The sequence below is a fragment of the Lichenostomus cassidix genome, unplaced genomic scaffold (genome assembly GCF_008360975.1).
Source record: "Lichenostomus cassidix isolate B80296 unplaced genomic scaffold, HeHo_3.0 HiC_scaffold_45, whole genome shotgun sequence".
NCBI lineage: Eukaryota > Metazoa > Chordata > Aves > Passeriformes > Meliphagidae > Lichenostomus > Lichenostomus cassidix.
The window spans coordinates 440187-460704 of NW_028147789.1; the positions used below are offsets into that span (position 1 = coordinate 440187).

A 20518-nucleotide genomic window follows, 5' to 3' on the forward strand; every position below is an offset into this window, starting at 1 on the left:
GAGCTAATTTGATTTTTAGAAAAAGTAGCAAATTATAATGTTAAAATATTGAACAGCACATCCTATGAGCTCCCACAAGCACAAATGGGAGCTCTACAGAACCACATGGCCTTGGATTATCTGCTTGCTGGCCAGGGAGGAACCTGTGCTATTCTAGGACGGGAATGTTGCACTTGTACCAGTGATGGGTTTGGAGTCCAACAGTCAGGAACTACCTCAATAGAAAGAGCAATAGAAGAGTGGCAGAAAGAAGAAAATTCTCCCTGGTGGGATTGGCTCCATGGCTGCCAAATTGGAAGCTGCTGTGAAATGCATTTGTGGCAGTGACTGTAATCATTGCAGTGTGTGCACTTGGTGTGTTATGATTCCATGTTAGAGTTGTTGTAACACTTTGTGCTGAAAAATGGAGCACTGAGACTTGTCTGAAAAGAGACACAGTCTCAATAAAAAGGGGGATTTGATAAAGAACATATAGAATAGGAACTAATTAGGCATGTTTTAAAAGGAATGCAAATTATAGCTCTGAGTAACGAACTTGAACAGCACTTATTTGAAGAACAGGAGACAATGCCTTTACACCTGACACCTAAATCTAAGACTCTGTTATCCAATGAATTGTTATGAAGGTTGTAGTTCATCTGTAGGTCAAAGAACCCATTGAAGTACTAAGGCCTGAACAACAGGCCCTGAGCCAAAGCTGACCTCTAGATGAACCTTCCAAACAGAGATTATATTTGTATCCTCTCATTAATGAACTAATATTAGCAATATGATCTATGTATCTGTGCATAGGTGAAACCAGGATTTACCTTTCTGTATTTAGAAACTGGACAAGGCCACATCTGGCTTTGTTTGAGAGTGTAGGATCAAAGTCAACTCTCTTGGTTCCTCCTTGATCCCTGGCCAGGCTTTGGGAGAATCCAAGAGGAGAATGAATCCAGATGTTCCTGCACTGGAAGTGCTGTCAGTTTGTTTGTTCAGCACTATACAAGCCGGGCTCTCTCCCAGCGAGGTTGGAAGCCTCACCTGTGGCTGGGCACAGCTGCAGGAATTCCCAGTGTCCAGAGTGGCTCTGCAGCCCTTGGCTGTGACAGCTTCCCCAGCTGATGTGTGGGGCTGGGTGATGGTAAAGTCTGAGGGTAACTGGTGATGGATCTTTCTAAATCCCTTCAGGCAATCTTTGGTAGTGATGATTGGGTTCATTGCTGAGCTTCTCCTTTTGTGATTCTTTGTAAATGATTTTGTACATTGCTGAGCTTTTCCTTTTGTAATAATTTGCTAATGATCATGTGCTTTGCTGAGTTTCTCCTTTTGTAATTCTTTGTACTTTTGCATTATATAAATTACACTGATTCCTTCAGTTGGTGTCTGTGCCTTTGGTGCTCACCATGACCACCATCAAAACAGGGCCCCTCCTGCCCAAGTGTTTCCTGGGAAGACAAAAACCATCACTTCAAATGTCCCCCCTTCCTCCTTGTTCCCCCACTTTATGCACAGAGCATGATGTCCTATGGTCTGGGACATCCCTGGGGTCACTTGGGGTCACCTGTGTCTCCTCCCAAGTTCCCATGGGGTGCTGGGGTTACAGGTGGCACAAAGGGGACCTCCAGGAAGGAGGGTTCAGGGAGTCCCTGGGGTTGAGGAAAGGAGGGTTTGGGGACTGGGAAAGGCAGCAATGGGGGTCCAGGGGCTGCCAGGGTCAAGAAACAGGGAGGGTCTGGGGGCTGTGAGAAGGGGCAGATCCTGGTGCTGCAGGTTGGGAGATGCAACAGCGCCTGAGAGAGCACAGGGGGAAAAGGGGAATCCCTGGGAATTCCCAGGATCCCCTTTGGGACCACGCTGGGATTCCCTGGCACCCTCTGGGAATGGAATGGGATTCCCTGGGATCTCAGTAGGAGCCAATGTGAGCCCAGGCACTCCCAGTCACTTCCAGTATGATCCTGGTCATTTTCCTACACCCTGTAGGATCCCTGTTACTCCCAGTATGAACCCAGTTATTCCCAGTCATTCCCTATTATGATGAAATTTGCCCCCAGTACAATCCCAATTGCTCCCTGTTCCTCCCACTTCTGCCCAGTGTGTTCCCAGTTCTCCCAGTTGCCCCTAGTATAGTCCCTGTCATTTCCAGTTACTCCCAGTATGACCCCAGCATGGACCCAGTTGCTCCCAGTTGCCCCAGGTGTGGTTCCAGTTGCTCCTTCACCTGCACTATGGTTCCAGTCAATCCCAGTATGATTCCAGTCACCTTCAGTATGATCTCAGTCTCACCCAGCCTGAGCCCAGCGGCTCCCACTCTGACCCCACTCTCCCAGTTTCCCCCAGCATGGATCCAGTTGCTCCCTATTTCTCCCAGGGTGATCCCAGTTTAACCCAGTTGCCCCTAGTATAGTCCCAGTCACTTGCTGTATCATCCCAGTCCCTCTCAGCACGGTCCCAGTCATGCCCCCAGTGTAGACACAGTGACTCACACTCACTCCCAGTTGCTCCCAGTGTGGTCCCAGTTCTTCCCAGCATGGTCTCAGTTGTTCCCTGTGGGGTTCCAGTCCCCCCAGTATGGTTACAGACATCCCCAGTATATCCCAATTGCCCTCAGCATGCTCCTAGTCATGCCCAGTCACTACCACTTGCCACAGTAAGGTTCTAGTTACCCCAGTATAAACCAGTCACTTCCAGTATGACCTCAGTATGAGCCCAGTTCAGCCCAGTCACTCCAGTGCTGCACTGCTGGGATCCCCCACCCCTCTCTGCGTTCCCCGCTCCCGGATCTCCAGGCTCCCCACAGGAGCCCCAAGGGCTGCAACTCCCCGCCCAGGCTCCCCACCAAGGCCCACTTTGGATCTGCAGCCCCCAGTTTTCCCTGTTTCCCTCTCCTTTTCCCCAGGCCGGGCTCCCCCTGTCCCCAGCGCTGGGGTGGGAGCAGCCGAGAGCCCCGCGCTGCCCATGCCGAGCTGTCCCGGCTGCATCCCCGCTCCTCCCGCGGGCTGCGAGCGACTCGGCAACGGCGGAGAAGGAGGAGGAGGGAGGGAGGAGGGATTGGGGGAAGGAGGAGAAGGAGGTGGGATTAGGGCGGAGAAGGAGGAGGAGAGACAGAGGGGGAGGAGCGGGAGGAAGAGAGGGGACAAAGGACAAAGGAGGATCGGGCAAGGGCCACGCGGTCTGGGATTCCCTGAATTCGCAGCCCTCCCGGACCATCGCCGCCCCCATCCCGCAGGTGAGCGGGGAGGGGGAGCTCGCCCCAAATATCCGGGGGATCCCTGGGTTTGGGTTTTGTGGGGGGATGTTTGGAGTTTTCTGGACTCCAAAGCCGAGCCGCAAAAGCCGCTCGGGGGGACATGGGGGGTTCCCCGGGAGGTGTTTTTGGGGGTCCCGGTGGCGGTGCGGGCAGAGCCCCGATGGGGGGCGGGGGGATGCGGGTCTCCCCGCGGTGGGGGTTGGGCTCTGCCCGGGCCCTCCAAGCTCTGCCCGGGGCCACGTGGTGACCGTGCCGGAGCGGGGCGGGATTGGGGACACACCGGTTTTGGGGACCTGCGGGAGCCGCGGCTTCTCTTCAGAACCCCAGGGAGAGGAGACCCCCAGAAGCCCGGAGCGGGGAGTCTGCGAGGGGGAATGCCTGGGATTGCTGGGACCCCCGGCAGGGGAATCTGGGGGCTGGAGGGGTGGGATGGCCGGCAAAGGGGTTCAGAACTCCCGGGTCCTGCAAGTGGCTTCTCCCAGTATGAGCCCAGTTTTCCCCCTGGCCCCGAGTGGTTCCAGTTTCCTCCTCACTCCCAGTGTGGTCCCAGCCACCACCTGCTTGGTCTCCCACACTCCCAGTATATCCCAGTTTCCCTGAACATTCTCCTCGTCATTTCCAGGCAATCCAAATTACCTCAGCATGGTTGAGTTGCCCCCAGGGTTATCCCAGTCACTGCCAGTACATCCCAGTTGTCAGCAGCATGCAGCTTGTCATTCCCAGTTGCTCCCAGTGTATCCCCAACTGGCTCCCAGCCTGGGCCTAGGTAGCTCTCAGTAAACCCTAGTCAGGGTCCACTGACACCCACTATAATCCCAGTATGATCCCAGTCCCTCCCAGTATGATGGCAGTGGCCCCCAGAGGGATCCCAGTTGCTCCCTGTCAATGCCCTCATGATCCCAGTAGCCTCCAGTGTGATCCCCGTGTCTCCCTGTCTCTCCCAGTATATCCCAGTTGCCTCCAGCATGGTTGCAGTCATTCCCACTTCCTCCCAATTACCCTTCAGCATGATTCCAGTTGTCCACAGCCACTCCTAGTCAATCCCAGTAAGATTCCAGTCATCTGAGTGTGATCCCAGTGTCCCCCAGCATGGGGCCAGCTGCTTTCACTGTGATCCCAGTTGCCCCAGCATAGTTCCAGTTGTTCCCAGTTTCTTCCGGTATGATCCCACTTGCCCCCTGTGGCTCCTGGTACAGTCCCAGTACCTAAGCAGGGTCCTAGCCATGCCCAGGGTCACCCAGTGTGGTCCCAGACACTCTCACTTGGTCCCAACTGTTGCCAGTGTGGTTCCAGGCAGGCCAATATGGTTATTCCCAGTATATTCCAGTTGCCCTCAGCATACTCTTAGTCATTCCCAGGCACTCCCAGTTGCCCCAGAAAGGTTCTAGTTGCCTCAGAATGACCCGATTCTTTCCCAGTTACTCCCAGTGTCGTCCAGCATGATCCCATTTTCATTCAGTTGCCTATAGTGTAATTCCAGTTGCTGCCAGTATGATCCCAGTTGCCCTCAGCATGCTCATAGTCATTCCCAGGCACTCCAGCTGCCCCAGTAAGGTTGTAGTTCCCTCACAATGATCCCAGTTACTTCCAGTTGCCTCCAGCATGGTCCCAGTTTCAGTCAGTGTCCCAAAGTGTTGTCCCAGTTTCTCCCAGCATGATCCCAGTTGCCCCAGTTGTGGTCTCAGTCTCCCTCAGCATGGTTCCAGTAGCTCCCAGTTGATCCTAGTTGCTCCCAATGTGTCCCCGGTTTCCTCCCAAATGGGCTCAGCATCCCCAATCAGGTTATGCAAACACTCCTCAGGGACACACTGGGGGTCCCTGGGAGGTGTTTTTGGGGGGTCCAGATAGTGGTGCTGGCAGAGGCCTTGGCAGGGGGTGGGGTGATGGGGGACACTGGTTTTGGGGACCCCGAGAGAGCCATGGGAGGGGACAACTTAGAGGGGTGATAGCAGAGCTGGGGAACCCCTGGCAGCCTGGAGGGGGGACCACTGGGACCCTAAAATGGTGTTATGGTCCAGTAATGAAGGTTCTTTGGAAATACCTCTGCCCAAATTAAGGTGCAAATGAAACCATATGCCAGTCAATAGTATGAGTTTTATTTGATCGTAAATAAGAGAGAGAGAGTGAAGACTCTGCTTGCATCACCTGCACTCCTGTGGTGCAAGGCCTAGCATTTGGGGGGTCTTTGATGGATTGTGACTCCCCCTCAGCTGCCTCTCATGTGAAAGTTCCGTGGATGTGGCTTGTGGGGTTGGGGGTTCCACAGCTGGACAGTTTGTGTAACGGAGGGTGTGTGTTTATTGCCTCTGACCAGAGGTTACACCATGCACCCCCAACCTCCTCCACCTCGGCTGGAGGTGAGCTGTGCTCACAGAAACCTGGCTTCTGTGAGCTGTGCTCTGCCCTCACTCCAAACTCAGCCAGGGATGATTCTCAGAGCAGCTGGTGGCTTTGGCCTTTGTGGATGCATTCCTTTCCCTCAGCCTGAGATGACTGAACAATAGGTTTCCCTTTATCTAATCTCAGCAGTTTGACTTTCAGTCCAAAGTCTCAGTCAGGTATCTTCAGGGAGGCTTCTTTGATTGTAGCTTCTTTATACAGTTTTTGTTATAATGATCAAAACTTTATATCAATGTTTGAGGCATGAACTATTTCAGTCTCTGACAAATGGGGACCCCCAGAGGGGGGACCACCAAGATCCCCAGCAGCCTGGAGAGAGAGACAGGAGAGAGGATCCCTGGGACCCCCAAAACCCCAGGCTTCCCTAAGCAGGACTCCAGAGAGAGGAGACCCCCAGAATTGGGAATTTGGCAAGGGGGAACCCCTGGGATTCCTGGGACCCCCGGAAGTCTGGGGAGAGTGGGGATGCTGGAGAGTGGGGACCCCCAGTATACATGAGACCCCTGCAGCCCTGACAGCAGGGACTCCCACAACCCCAAACTCGGCAGACCAGAGACAGGGAACTGCTAAGAGTGTTTTTTGGTGCTGAATCTTTGTGATCTGGAGAATTTTATGGACCTCAGATGCCCAATGACTTCTAGAGGTACAATCAGAAAGGGTGACCTTCAAACACAATGTAAAATAAGTCACCCCTTGTTTTCCCCTCAACCAGGATTTCCCATTGTCAGACCGTGGCCAGATGGAGGAAGAAGCTGCAAGGAAGAGGAAGATGCGCAGGGACAGCCAGGCAGGTGAGGAGGAAGTCACTGCCCCTTTCCCCATCTCTTCTCCTCCATCTCCCAGCCCAGCATCACCCCTGGCTGCAGGACAACCCTGCTGCTGACTCTGTCCTGGTAGGGATGGACTGGGGGGATCTCCTTCCCCTTCCCTCTGGCATGGAGGCAAATCCCAAATTCTCTCCTTGTTCTTCCTTCCCCAGACAATGAGCTGAGGAGAGAGACCAGGGAGGAGAAATCATTGCAGCAGAACCTCATGGAAGAGGCCACTTTGGGCAGCTCCATGGCCCACAGATCCAATCAGGAGGAAAAGCCCCAGAGATGCTGCACAAGGAGGGGCTGCAAACCCAGCCCAGGGTGCTCTGAAGAGCAAAGACCCACCCTGTGCCAGGAAATTGGCCAGCATTCAAGCCAGAGCTATGAGCAGGTGGCCCATGAGCAGCTTTACACCGGAGAGAAGCCCTACAAGTGCTTGGAATGTGGGAAGAGCTTCAGGACAAGCTCTCATCTGATCTGCCACCAGATGATCCACACTGGGGAACGGCCCTATGAGTGTGGGGAATGTAGAATGAGTTTCACCAGGAGATCCCACCTGATCCAACACCAAATGATCCACACAGGAGAACGGCCATATGAGTGTGGGGAATGTAGGATGAGCTTCAACCAGAGCTCCAACCTGCCCGTTCACCAGATGATCCACACTGGGGAGAGGCCCTATGAGTGTGGGGAATGTGGAAAGAGCTTCAGTCACAACTCCCGTCTGATTGTCCACCAGAGGATCCACACTGGGGAGAGACCCTATGAGTGTGGGGAATGTGGGAAGAGCTTCAGCCAGAGCTCCAACCTGATTGTCCACCAGAGGATCCACACTGGGGAGAGGCCACATGAGTGTTCAGAGTGTGGGAAGAAGTTTCAGACCAGCTCCAATCTCCTCCTCCATGAGCAGATTCACACAGTGGAGAGGCCCTTCCGCTGCCCTGACTGTGGGAAAGGCTTCAAACTCAACTCCACCCTCATCAGGCACCAGTGCATCCACACTGGGGAGAGGCCCTATGAGTGTCCCGAGTGTGGAAAGTGCTTCACCCAGAGCTCTAACTTGACCAAACACCAGCGGAGCCACCAGTAAGAGAAGCCCTGCATAAGCCCTGAGTGCAGGAAGAGCTTTTTCTTCTGCTCCAGCCTTATTACCTAAAGCCTCATGGTTTTACTGCTATTTGGGAGGGGTGTTTTGTGTTTGGGAGCTATTCTGGATGATTTGGTGCTTCTGGGGTATTTGGTACAGTTTCTTTCTCCATTTTGTGTTTGAAAAGCCAAGAGGGTTCATCCAGTACCTCAAAACCACTCAATTCCGTTGGAAAGTGCTCAATCCCTGTCCAAAATGACTCAATTCCAGAGCCCCTCAGGGTGGGATGACACTGGAAGGGATTGGGCAAAGTGGGGTGCAGTTCTGGTGGGGTGATTTGGGCATTGGGTGTGGCAGGATGGGTGGGATGGGAATTGGAGGGGTGGAATGGTGGAAATAGGGCTTGGGAAGGGGGTCTTGATGTCCAGGAGGGGTGAGATGGGGTGGGGTGGGGATTGGGACTGTAGAGCAGGGTCTGGAATGAGACAGCCAAAGGTTGGGGTTGATGATGGGAAGGGAAACCTGTTCCTGAGTGGGTTTTTGGGTATTATATACCAGGATTATTTCTCATGAGCCTTGAGGCAATAAAGAAAAAGGAGGTTCATCCTTTTGGTGTGGTGCTGTGTGTTGGCATTTGGGGCTTCATTTCTTGTTATTGTTGTTACTATTATTTGTTTGTATTATTTATTAGTCTTATACTTCTAAATGCCACCCATTGTTAATAGTGGCTGGATGGCAGCTCACTGGGAAGATTCCCTTCCTTCTCACAGTGGGATTGAGCTGTATGGTCTCTTCCAAGTTGCCATTGGCTTCTAAAGGTTCAAAGTCCTGTTTATGGTGGTTTTGGTGTGGTTTGGAGCCGGGGAAGGGTCTCATCCCCTCCCAGAGGTGCTCTGAGCCTGCTCTGCACCACATCTGCACTTGTGGCACCTGATAGCTGCCCTGCCCTGGGGACATGGCAGGACTCCCGCCTGCCAGGGCTGAGGCTTTGCATGGCCTCTCATGACCCCTCATGTCCAAAGCTGTGTGCTGGCACTGTCCTGGGCGCCAACATCACTGCAGCCCCACGGCCTTTGCTGTCCCCCCGTGTCCATTCCCTGTCCCCGAGTCCCGCCCGGCTCTGGCAGCAGCAGGAGCCGCAGCACAGTGGGCACCAGTCTGGCCCAGCCGGGGCTCCCAGCAGGAGCAGCAGCAGCATTGCCAGCCCTTCCCAGCTGCTCCTGCCTTGGCTTCCCCAGGGGTTTTTCCAGGGGAATTCTGGAGTACAGCAACAATCACCCACAAACTGGTCACTGGGCTCAGCCTTAGGCCTTTCTGCTTCCTCCAACCAACCCAGGCTTCTCTCAGCATTGCAGTTCCCTGCTCAGAGCCTTTTGCTCCCTGCAATCCTGGCCCCAAGGATCTGCTCTCACAAGTCCCTGGGGACCCTTTGGCAGTCTCTGCCCTCAGTGGGGCCCAATAAAGCTCCAAGGGTCTTGGAGTTTTCTTCTGACTCCTTGAGCAGCTTCTTCAACCTTCTCCCAGTCCCTGAGGGTCACAGACTCAGCGCTAAATCCACCATGGGGCTCATTAAAATACAGAAATCCCTGAGGAGCTCCTTGTCTTCCTTCCATTGTCTTCAATGGAATGTAGTGTCACAATGGCCCCTTGGTTCAAGGAGGCTGTGAAAATTCTTAATGTTCTCTCCATGGTTCCATGAGGCCTTGCAATGTCACAATGGACCTTCGGCTCCACAGGGTCTCAAAGTGTCACAATGGTCTCCTGTGGTTCCGCAGTGTCACAATGGACTCTTGGTTCTATAAGGCCCTGCAATGTCCCAGTGGCCTCTTGGTTTGATGAGGTCCTGTAGGGTCACAATGGCCCCTTTGCTTCCATGAGGCCCAGCAGTGTCAAATTGGCTCGTGGTTCCACAAGCCCTGCAGTGTCACAATGGTCCCTTGGTTCCATGAGGCCCTGTAATGTCACAGTGGTCATTATGATTCCATGAGGCTCAGCAGTGTCACAATGGTCCCTCGGTCCCACAAGGCCCCACAGTGTCACAATGGTCTCCTCAGTTCCATGGGGCTCTGGGGTGGTGCATTCCTCCCTCCCCTTCTCAGGCTGCCCTGCGATCTGAGAAATGCTCGTTAGGCCTCAGCCTTGGCCAACAGCCCCTGGGCTCAGCTCCTCTGCAGCTGATCACAAACACTGTCTGCTCCCAGGCACTGCTGCTGTCCAACCAGCTCCTGGTTGCTTTAGCAGCAGCCTTGGGAACTGTTTTTCTTCCCTCAGTGGCACAACATCCCTGTTCTCACAGTGTCAGAGAAAGCTGTTGATGTGAAGTGCAGCCAGGATGGAACATTGCTGTGACTAAAGCCCATCTCTTGGGGCCCTATCAACAGGGCTCCAAAAGGAGCCCCTTGGAGCTCTCCTGGAGCAGTGAGCTCCCTCTGAGTGGGGCCTCTCCGAGCCAGGAACTCTCCCGTTTGCTGCACTCGGGGCATCCCCAAACAACGAGGGACCCTGGGCCGATCCCCCCACTGCTCCAGGCTCAACCCTTCGCCTGCTGGGGAGATGCAAAAGCATCCGCAGTGAGCATTTCCCTGGCCTCCAGGGCAATTTCTGACAGCTCCCTGGCACTGCCTCTTTCTGTCTGTGTGCACACACGTGTGCCTGTGCTCTGGAAATGGGGGAGAAATGCTGCTCTGGGAGGTGTTGAAGTGCCTTGGATATCTGAGTGAGTGAGGCCTGTAAGTGAGGTTCAGTCATAAGGTATGAGCTAAGTGAAATGCTGCTAAGGATTGTTCTTTTCCTAACTTGTTGAGTTTAAGGTATAAGTTAAGGTTAATGTAGAAGTTAAGTTCTGTTAAGTTTGAGGGTTGTTAAGATTTTAGGCCATATTCCTTTTATCCTTGCCCTCACTGTCCTTTTGTCACACACACCTAAACACACACACATACACACACACATGGACAGTTCTCAGTTAATTTCTGGTTTGATTGCCTGGATTTGATTGCTTTTCGTGTTGCTTTTTTTCCCTTGTTGTGCCTGAACTGTCCACTCAGGAGCAGAGTGACTCTTGCCAAGGAATTTTGTTGTGCTGTTGCTTAATATGAAATCTGTTTTTTGCTGATGCCTTGCTGGGGATTTTTTAAGTGCTCTCAAGCCCTCATTGGTAAGAGGGTGAAGCAGCCCTGGGCCAGGCTCTCCTCCTGGGGGACACGGGGACGCTGCAGGGGGTCCCTGTCTCCCTGTCCCACCCCCCAGGACCCTGTCCCCCCTGTTCCTGTGTCAGGCTCTGGGGGTCGATCTGGTGGAACATCCTCTGGGGGAGGCTGTGGCACTGGCGGGCAGGGGGGACCTGGGGGGACAGGGGACCCTGCTGTGCATGAGCAGCGTTGGAGTTGTCTGGGGGAGCTGTGAGGGGGGCTGGGGCAGAGTGACCTCCCCAGTGACCTCACACAGCTACCCTGTGATGTCACAAAGTCAGCCTGTAATATCATACATCCTACCCTATGATGTCACAGCCCACTCTGTGATGTCACAGGCAACTCTGTGATGTAACACAGCCTTCACTATGATCACATAAAGCTCCCCTGTGATGTCACAGCCCATGCTGTGATGTCACGGCATGCTCTATGATGTCACACAGCTGTTCAATGATGCCACAGCCCCCCTTGAGATGTGACATCACCACCCAGTGGTGTCTTTCAGTCCACTCTGTGACCTCACAGCCTCCTGTGTGATGTCATACAGCCACACCCTGATGTCACACAACTAACCAGTGATGCCACAGCCCACTCTATGATGTCACATATCACATCCTGCTCTAGGATGTCACAGCCTGCTCTGTAGTGTCACAAGCCAGTCAGTGATGTCACATTGTCTACTCTCTGATGTCATACAGCCACCCTATGATGTCACAACCTGCTCTTTTATGTCACAATACCCTCCATGATGCCATAGCTGCTTCATGACCTCTGTGATGTCATAGCCTAATCTGTGACCTCCCACAACCCACTCTGTGATGTCACACAGCTCCTTTCTGACATCACAGCTGCTCTGTGGCTCTCTGACACAGCCTCACAGGTGCCCATGGCTATGACACAGCCCCCTCTGGGCCATGGCACAGCCCCTGCCAATGCTGAGCACCTGTGAGCTCTGGGTGTGCCCTGCTCGTGTCCCTGAGATGACCTGGCAGTGCCCCAGCCCTGCTGGGCTGTGCACAGGAGCTGCTCCTGGCCAGAGCTGTCTCTCTGCAGCGCTGCCGCTTGCCAGGAACTCCTCTGTACCAGGAGCCCAGCCCAGCTCAGCAGCACAGCAACAGCACAGGGACTGGAATGACCCTCGTGGGGCTTTGGTGCTGTTTGCATCAGACTCAGTCCCTCAGGGTGAGTGCAAAAAACTTGTCAAGAAGTCAAACACAAATAGAAACATTGAAGTTCCTTGTAGTGTTCATGAGTTCCACTGAGGGACATGACTGAGAAAGTGTCCCATTTGGGTGTCACCCGAACTAAAACACACGTCCTCCTAGAGATAAAGGGTGTAATGTCATTTATTTTCAGGAAGTAAGCATTATTACAGACAAAAGCACTGTTCACGCGACACACTGGTACATATGATTTGATAAAAGGTACTGTTCACACGCCTAAACTAACTCACTAATTGGTTATAAACTTTTAATCACGCTCTCTAAGCATTAGCTGTGTCTATGTGACTGCTTTATCTTGTTTAACATTCTTTTATGATGCTCACATTCTTGGCTCTTTACGTTTCACTATGTCCTGGGAAAGAGTCTTCCGAGTCGGTCACACAGCTTGAATTGAGCTTAAGAAACATATTGATATGGCCTCGCTCTGTGAGCCAGGCTCCAACATGTCCCCAGGTTGCAGTTAGAGCAGAGCACTGCAGGCAGTGATAGCAGGTGGGGACAAGCAAGGCAAAGGTGTCTCTGATGCTGAGCCAACATGGATGTGTTTCATGAATCCAAAGTGCCAAGCCCTGAGCCCCAGCCCCTAGCAAGGCAGATCCTGTCCCTCCCTCAGTGCTCAGGGTTCTTCCCAGGGCACTGGCATGTGGGGATGTGCAATGGCAAGGGCAGGACCACGGGATGGCCCCTGCCAGGCTGCTGGGCAGGGACAAGGAGGCCATGAGGCCCCAGGGCTGCAAGGGTCACTTGTGTCCTGCTGGCCTCAGGGCCAGGGACAGCAGCCATGGCCAAAGTGCTGCACAAGTTGGCTCTGTCAGGGCCTTGCAGCTCCTGCACATCCCTCTGCCCTCTCCAGCCCAGGCTGTCCTATGCTGTCCATGCCCTGTGCCTCTGTCCCTGCAGGCTGTCATCATCCCCCAGCTGCCCCACCTCGCTGGCCCTTCCTTCCCTGACAGCTCTGTGTCCTGCCTGGCTCTGCCTTGGCACACAAAGCCTTGGGCTGATCCAGGCTCCTAACTAACCATGGCTCTGCTTTGATTTCCCTCTGGTCTTGTGCTGTTCATTAGGAAATTGGAGTTTTTTATAGTTATGGAGAAATATTTCAAGGAGCATCTAATAAATCCAAATTCCTAGTTTAAAGGGTGTATTTGTCCCTTTAGAGAAGAGGTGATTGGAGCATTCTGTGACTGACATTGTTCCAGGGTCTCCCCTAAGGAGGTCTGGCCTGGTCAGAGAAGCTGTACCTTGATGTCTGAGTGGGGACAACCCTGGTCCTCAAAGCCCAGCCCCATCCTGTCTCTCCTCACTCACCTGGGACCTGCTTTGCTTGCACAACTGGCTGCACTCAAGCAAAGAGGGGTTTTTATATTTTATTTCTTGAAGCAATCTCAAGCTCCTAAGTTTCCCCACTGAAATCAGAACCCTCCTCAAGTGTGTGCCAAGCCCAAGCTGCCACCAAGGAGGTTCCCCTTCCCCAAGAAAGAACCATGCAAGGAATGTTTTAGACACATATGAAGTTCTGCAACAAATGCAAATCCAGAGTCGGCTGAAGGCAGAATTAGAGCAACTGCTGAAGGACAGACAAGCTTTGAAGTCTTTACAGCTCAAAACAAGGGGATTGTTGAGAGGTGTGTGAGTGAGCCAAGAGTGGGGAAGGGAAATGCAGAGAGCCCTGGGAGTGCCTGTGTGCAGACAAGCTGCTGGGAAGGGCACTGCAGCCCTGCCCTGGGCCAGCTGTGATGCTGGATTCTCATGCCAACCTACACTGGGCCACTGCAAGGGGCTGTTGCCATGGCCACTTCACTGACCCCACGGCAGCAGCCCATTGCTCAGGGGATCCATGGCTGGGGTTTGTGCCATGGCCACCTGCCCTGTGCCGCGCTGGCTGGGCAGGCGCCGCGGAACCAGCAGCAAAGCCCAGTGCCAGGGCCAAAGGCCAGGTCAGCCTGACAGAAAGGGTCAGTGCTGGGGACTGTTTCCATGGCAACCATCGCTGGGACACCACACCTGGGTCACCTGTCATGGCAGTTGCCATGGAAACCCCTTGGAGGGACTGATGCCAGGGACACTTGCACTGAGACACTGCTGGGCTCGGGTGCCATGGCAACCACCATAGGGCATCATTGGTACAGAGGTTGCCATGGCAACCAGCACAGAGCCCCCTTCCTACTCTCCAAGGCCAGGACAACCTGCAGGAGACACTTTGCTGAGGTTGGGTCCATGGCAAACAACCTTTGCCCTGCTGGGATGGGGATTGTCACGGTCAGAAAGGAGCCTGTGGAGCCGTGGTGATGCTGGATGGCCATGGGGTGCTGCTTTGGGTGGGGCAGAGGGAATTTCCTTCCCAGGGCTTTTTTGGGGCTGTGCTTTGGGGCTGTGCTGAGCACAGGGTTGATCATACAGAGATGGTTTTGTTCTCGCTGAGCTTGCACAGAGCCAAGGCCTTTCCTGCTCCTTGTCCAGCTATGCTGGGGAGGGGCTGAGGGTGTGGGGGAGGTTGGGAGGGGACACAGGGGGACAGGTGACCCAACTGACCCTGGGGATATCCCAGACCACAGAACATCACGCTCAGTGTATAAAGTGGGGGGAAAAAGGAGCAAGGGGGGACATTTGAAGTGATGGTTTTTGTCTTCCCAGGGAACACTTGGGCAGGAGGGGATCCTGTTTTGCTTATGGGCAGGGTCATCACCTAAGACACAGACACCAACTGGAGGATTGGCATAATTTATATAATTGGCATAATTTATATAATGCAAAAGTGCAAAGAATTACAAAAGGAGAAGCTCAGCAAAGCACATGATCATTAGCAAATTATCACAAAAGGAGTAGCTCATCAACAATGCACCCAATCATCACCACAAAAGATTGCCTATAATGATTTTGAAAGATCCATCACCAGTTACCCTCAGACTTTACCATCACGCAGAGCCACACATCAGCTGGGGAAGCTGTCACAGCCAAGGACTGCAGAGCCACTCTGGACACTGGGAATTCCTGCAGCTGTGTCCAGCCACAGGTGAGGCTTCCAACCTCGCTGGGAGAGGGCCCAGCTTGGAGAGTGCTGAACAAACAAACTGACAGCACTTTCACTGCAGGAACATCTGGATTCATTCTCCTCTTGGATTCTCCCAAAGCCTGGCCGGGGATCAAGGAGGAACCAAGGGAGTTGACTTTGAACATACACCTCCAAACAAAGCCAGACTGGGCCTTGTCCAGTTTCTAAATACAGAAAGGTAAATCCAGGTTTCACCTATGCACAGATACATAGATCATATTGCTAATAATGCTTTGTTAATGAGCAGATACAAATATAACCTTTGGTTGGAAGGTTAATCAAGAGGTCAGCCTTGGCCCAGGGCCTGTTGTTCAGGCCTTAATACTTCAATGGGTCCTTTGACCTACAGAGGAACTAGAACCTTCATAACAATTCTTTCAATAATAGTCTTAGGTTTAGGTGTTAGGCATAAAGGCATTGCCTCTAGTTCTTCAATTAAGTGCTGTTCAAGTTCATTACTCAGAGCTATAATTAACATCCCTTTAAAAACATGCCTAATTAGTTGCTATTCTCTTTTTTTCATGACATGTCCCTTTTTTCTTGAGACTGTGTTTCTTTTCAGACAAGTCTCAGTGCTCCATTTTCCAGTGCAAAGTGTCACAACAACTCTTACATGGAATCATAACACACCAAGTGCACACACTGCAATGACTGTGCATGAGTCAGAGTCCATTGAGAGAGTTCTGCCACCCCATAGCGTGGGCCCTCCAAGGGAATCCTGTTCCTCCCAACATTAGTTGAGAACATATGCAGCCATTAGTTACACTGAGTATTTTGGCTACTTTGATCATTACATTTTCATAAGAATTTTCATGACTAATTCCTTGGTGAAACTCCAGAGGTGTTCCTGGTGAACAAAGATGCTGGTTGACTACCAACATACAATTTACAGACATAAACAGTACTTCAGTGACAAGGTTATTAATTCTTTTTCCTCAATCTCATTCGGGTTAGGAACAATCATTCCATTTTCCATGGAGCTGGCTCCTTTTTAATTCCACAATAATGCCCCAAGGTCCTTTGCTCTTCAGCTTCACTGCAGTGTCTGTGGGTAACAAGGCTTGGTGGGGTCCTTTCCCCTTTGGCTGGAGAGCTGCCAGGTCCCAGTCCTTGAGGTGCTCCAAGCTCCTGGCTGGAATTCCTGTGGAAGGCACTCAGGGTCACATCAGCCTTCACATGGAGCCCTGTGGATCAGAGCATTTTCCAAAGGGAATGGTGGGGCAAACAGGGAGATTTGGTCTGGCAGGATCTGTAAAACAACATCCTATAACATCTGCTTGTTCTCCCATAGAACACTTGGCTGCAGGGACATATTCCCATTGTTCCTGCCCAGGTTTCAGGATTAAAACAGTGTTTTAATTTAATTTCCCTGGAGCTGCTCCTTCAGCTGGCTCAGAAGGGCCATCTGGCCTCTGGACCCACACCTTGGCTCCATTATTAGGACTGCTGGATCCAAACCCTTTATCTCCACAGACAGTGGTGATTTGAGGTGGATATTTTTTTTTCCCCCCAATGTCTTTAAAACTACAATGTCAATAATCATACTACCCTGTCATGGGGTTGAATTATTCAATTTTGTTCACTATTGTTTAACAGAATTACTCGAATTTCTCCTTGATAATCTGTATCAATTCCTCCTCCCATGACATGAACACTTTGCAAGGCCAAGCTGCAGTGAGCAGTTATCAAACCAAAGTGTCCTGGAGGAATCTGAATTCCTGTTTTGGTATTGATAACTCTCATTTGCTTCTGATTTATCCTCATTAAATCGAATGCATAAAGGTCCAGCCCTGCAGCTCCTGGAGTGGACCTGTAAGGGGTTCTCCATCAGAACACATTCCCATCTCCTCATTTTTTCATCTGCTCTTTTAACAACCCCTTCATCTGTTCAACCAGTCCTGCAGCTTGTGGATATTCTGGTATATGAAAAACCCAGCAGCCTTAATCGCTTTATTTTTCACAGTAACAGACAAAGCATTCCATATCACAGTATCACCAAACTCTATAAAAATTGCCAATTTCATCCCTTCCTCCTGTATTTATTGTAAACAGTCTCACAATGTTTACCACTGACATTCAGATCCAGGCCAATCATATTCTGTAAGGTATTTAGAGTTACATTCCTGAGCAGCAAAGCTAACAAATGTCAGCATTATATGTATATATGTATCTATGTAATTATGTTGTGATATTTATATTTATATTTGAAAAGTTTTCATTATATATGAAATTATATGCACAGAGTTATTCATTATATTATTATTATTTCACTTGCACAGATGAATCTGAGCTCAAAACTCCTTCTGTTACTCCATGTGGAAGCATAACACCAATGGTTCCTGTCATTGGTGCTTTTTACAATATCCTGTTAACAAAATCCATGTATGTCTTTCGAAATCCACAAGTTCTTTTCCGTTTTCAAAACACAATTTTTGGATGCATTTTAATACATCCACTGGTTCAGCTGCTTTTAACCAACTTCCCCATTGCTCACACAGTGCTCTGACCTCAGCCCACTCCAGAGCCAGCAAACCATAGGGAAGGTCTTTCCATCCAGGAATTTCGGACAGGACTGATTCCTTACATTTACATTTAAAAAGTAACAATTTGTGGTGATCTGGACAGACTATGCCAATTTTGTTTTGCCAGTGGGCAGGGCCAGCACCAAAGACACCAACTGAAAGAATCAGTGCAATTTCCTACTGTTCAAAGCAGCAAAGAATCACAGCAGGAGAAGCTCAGCAATGCACCCAATCATTCCTACCAAAGATTGCCTGTAATGATTTAGAAAGATCCATCACCAGTTATCCTCAGACTTTACCATCACGCAGAGCCACACATCAGCTGGGGAAGCTGTCACAGCCAAGGGCTGCAGAGCCACTCTGGACACTGGGAATTCCTGCAGCTGTGTCCACCCACAGGTGAGGCTTCCAACCTCGCTGGGAGAGAGCCCAGCTTGGAGAGTGCTGAACAAACAAACTGACAGCACTTCCAGTGCAGGAACATCTGGATTCATTCTGCTGTTTGGTTTCTCCCAAAGCCTGGCCAGGGCTCAAGGAGGAACCAAAAGATTTGACTTTGACCATACACCCCCAAACAGGCCAGATGTTGGATTTCATGACCTTGTTTAGCTTCTAAATACAGAAAAGTCAATACATGATTCACTAATGAGTGGATACATCCATCACAATGCTAATGATCTTGCATATTTTGTTAATGAGTGGATACAAAGATAACCTTTGATTGGAAGGTTCATGGAGAGGTCACCTTTGGCTCAGGGCCCTTTGTTCAGGCCTCAGTCAGGCCTCTTGTTCAGGCCTTGGCACTTCAGGGATGTGGTTCAGTGCTGGGCTGACAGTGCTGGGTGAACGGCTGGGCTTGATGAGCTCAGAGGTCTTTTCCAACAGAAAGGATTCTATAATTCCAGGATTTTATCTGCTCCATTCAGCTAGGTCCGTAGTAGCAGCATTACTTTGGTCAAAAAGTCCCTTCTTGGTCAGCTCTTGAGGCCTAATGCTTCAGCTCCTTTAGCTCCTGGTGCTAAGCTGCTCATGCTGAAGGAGACGACTCAGAGAGAAGAATACAGTTCAGCCAATTCCTTCTGAGACACTGAGAGGGGAGGGTGTGAAAACAGGAGCATTGCTTGGTGTTGCCTCCTCTCTGCCCTTCACGCCTTTCAGTGCTCTGAAACAGCCAAGAACTTTCTTCAAGAGTGCAAGGAAGCAGCCGTTCCTTCTGCCAGGTCTGGCTCTCTCCAGTCTCTGCACTTGACTGCTTTTGTCCCTCTTGCTGTGCCCTCTGTTCCCCCTCTGCTCGCTGGCTGCTGCCCAGGACTGTGGAACTGGCCCAGATCAAGTGCTCGAGAGCCTCATTTCTCTGCCCTTGGAGCTGCCTGGGCACAGCAGCCTTTTCCATCTGCAAGCTCCATATGGACAGGGAGTGCCCAGCTCTGTTCCTTGCACAACCTGCAGGAGCCCAGGGCCTGCCATCTCAAGTCCCTGCTGGCACTGAGGGCTCCCAGGTGCCTCAGGCTGCTGTGACACCACTGCAAACAGGAGGCAAGAGTGGCAGGGGCTGTGCTCAAAGTCACATCCATTTGCTGCTGCTGCTGTGGGGTCATTTGTCCAGCCCTGCCCAGACTCAGGGATCAGCTCCAGGCCCTGCTGCTGCTCCCTCAGGATCAGCCACAATCTGGTTGTTGCTCTCAGTGCCAGCAGAAGCAGTGGCTGAAGCAGCAGGAGCTGACAGTGCCCCAAGCCCTGGGGCCAGAGGGAAGGGAGCTGCTTCACATGAGAACCACGAGCAAAGGACATTTCTTTCTTAGCACATGTTTTCTGTTTTAGAAAAAAAAAGGAGAAAAGAAAAAAAACCTAGATGAAATGTGAAAGATAAAAAAAACTTCAAGTGTGTAGTATAAAATCTTCTGTGACCTTGGATTAAGAAGTAACTGATCTTTTATAAAGAGAACTCAGTTATTTACTTTGCCAATGTGCTGATAGCATGGATCTATCTTACTGGCTTCAGCAGCCTTTTGTAACAGATTTTGGGGTTTATTTCCAATATTAAGTTATTTTAAATTCTGGTTGAAGCAATAAGAAATTGCTTTTTGCCCTGCCATCTCCAAGCAGGACTGGGAATCTAAATTCTTCTGATCCCCATCTCATTAAGAAGATGCCCTTCCTTCTCACCCTGTGAATGAGCTGTACATTCCCTCTGAAACTGTCAGTAGTTTTGTAAAGACGCAAAGTCCCACTTACAGCTTTTTGCTCTGGTTTGGAAGTGGAGAAGGGCAATTCTTCATTCACCAACTCCAGACTGCACTGCCTTAGGAACACAGCCCTCTCGCCAGGTTTGGCTCACTCGTGGCATTCTGGAGGAGGAAGAAAGTGCAATTGCACAATTCCAACCCAAAAAGGATTGAAGGGTGGGACAGACAAAACATCCTGTGGAGATACAGGCATTCTGTATCTCCACAGGATACAGAAGAACTGTGGAACTGTGGAGTGTTGGGGTTCTGGCCAATTGGATGTGTATCCCTCACTGCAATCTCTCGGCCTGCAGGAGAGTCTCACTCACCTGCACAAGCAGAAAGCTCTGTCGGTGTGCTCAGAACAGGCTCGTCTGATGCAGAGCTGTCAGAGCAATGGGAGGGCAGAGCAGACCCAGCCGTGCCCAGGGCTGAGCCCCAGCAGAGCCTTGGCAGAGCCCAGAGCAGCCTCAGCATCTGCAGAGCCCTGCTGGAAGGAGAGAAACCAGAAACTGCCCATCAGCTGAAGGCTCCTGTCCCCCTTGTCCCAACTGCCCGCAGTGCCCAGGCCATGCTGGCTGAGCTCAGAGCTGTGCCCAAACCTCCCCATCATTGCTGCCTGTGGGAGGAGAGCAGGAGGGCAGGACATGTGCCCAGCCTCCAGCCAGCCATGGCAGATCCACCTCCTCAGCAGATGCCCAGAGCCAAAGAGCAGCTTGGCAACCAGCTGAAGAATTCTTTGCATCCACCCTAGCAAAGAGGGAAACTTTGGTGTCC

The 20518-nt window shown here is 51.5% G+C and overlaps 2 protein-coding genes and 1 long non-coding RNA gene across 3 annotated transcripts in view; 1 reads left to right on the forward strand and 2 right to left on the reverse strand.

The window, feature by feature from the left end:
- The window catches only part of LOC146420853 (uncharacterized), a 116614-nt gene that overhangs the window by 37266 nt on the left and 58830 nt on the right, over window positions 1–20518 (reverse strand). The window lies entirely within an intron of this gene.
- LOC146420856 (uncharacterized) lies at window positions 6188–7534 on the forward strand. Its single transcript, XM_085047978.1, has 2 exons — window positions 6188–6423; window positions 6612–7534. Exons 1-2 carry the CDS (start codon window positions 6372–6374, stop codon window positions 7532–7534), a joined length of 975 nt encoding a protein of 324 aa, XP_084904104.1. The 5' UTR covers window positions 6188–6371.
- Window positions 19235–20225, reverse strand: LOC146420857 (uncharacterized). Its single transcript, XR_014848932.1, has 3 exons — window positions 20071–20225; window positions 19752–19864; window positions 19235–19328 (listed from the first exon to the last, which is right to left on the reverse strand). It is a non-coding gene; the product is annotated as an uncharacterized LOC146420857 (long non-coding RNA).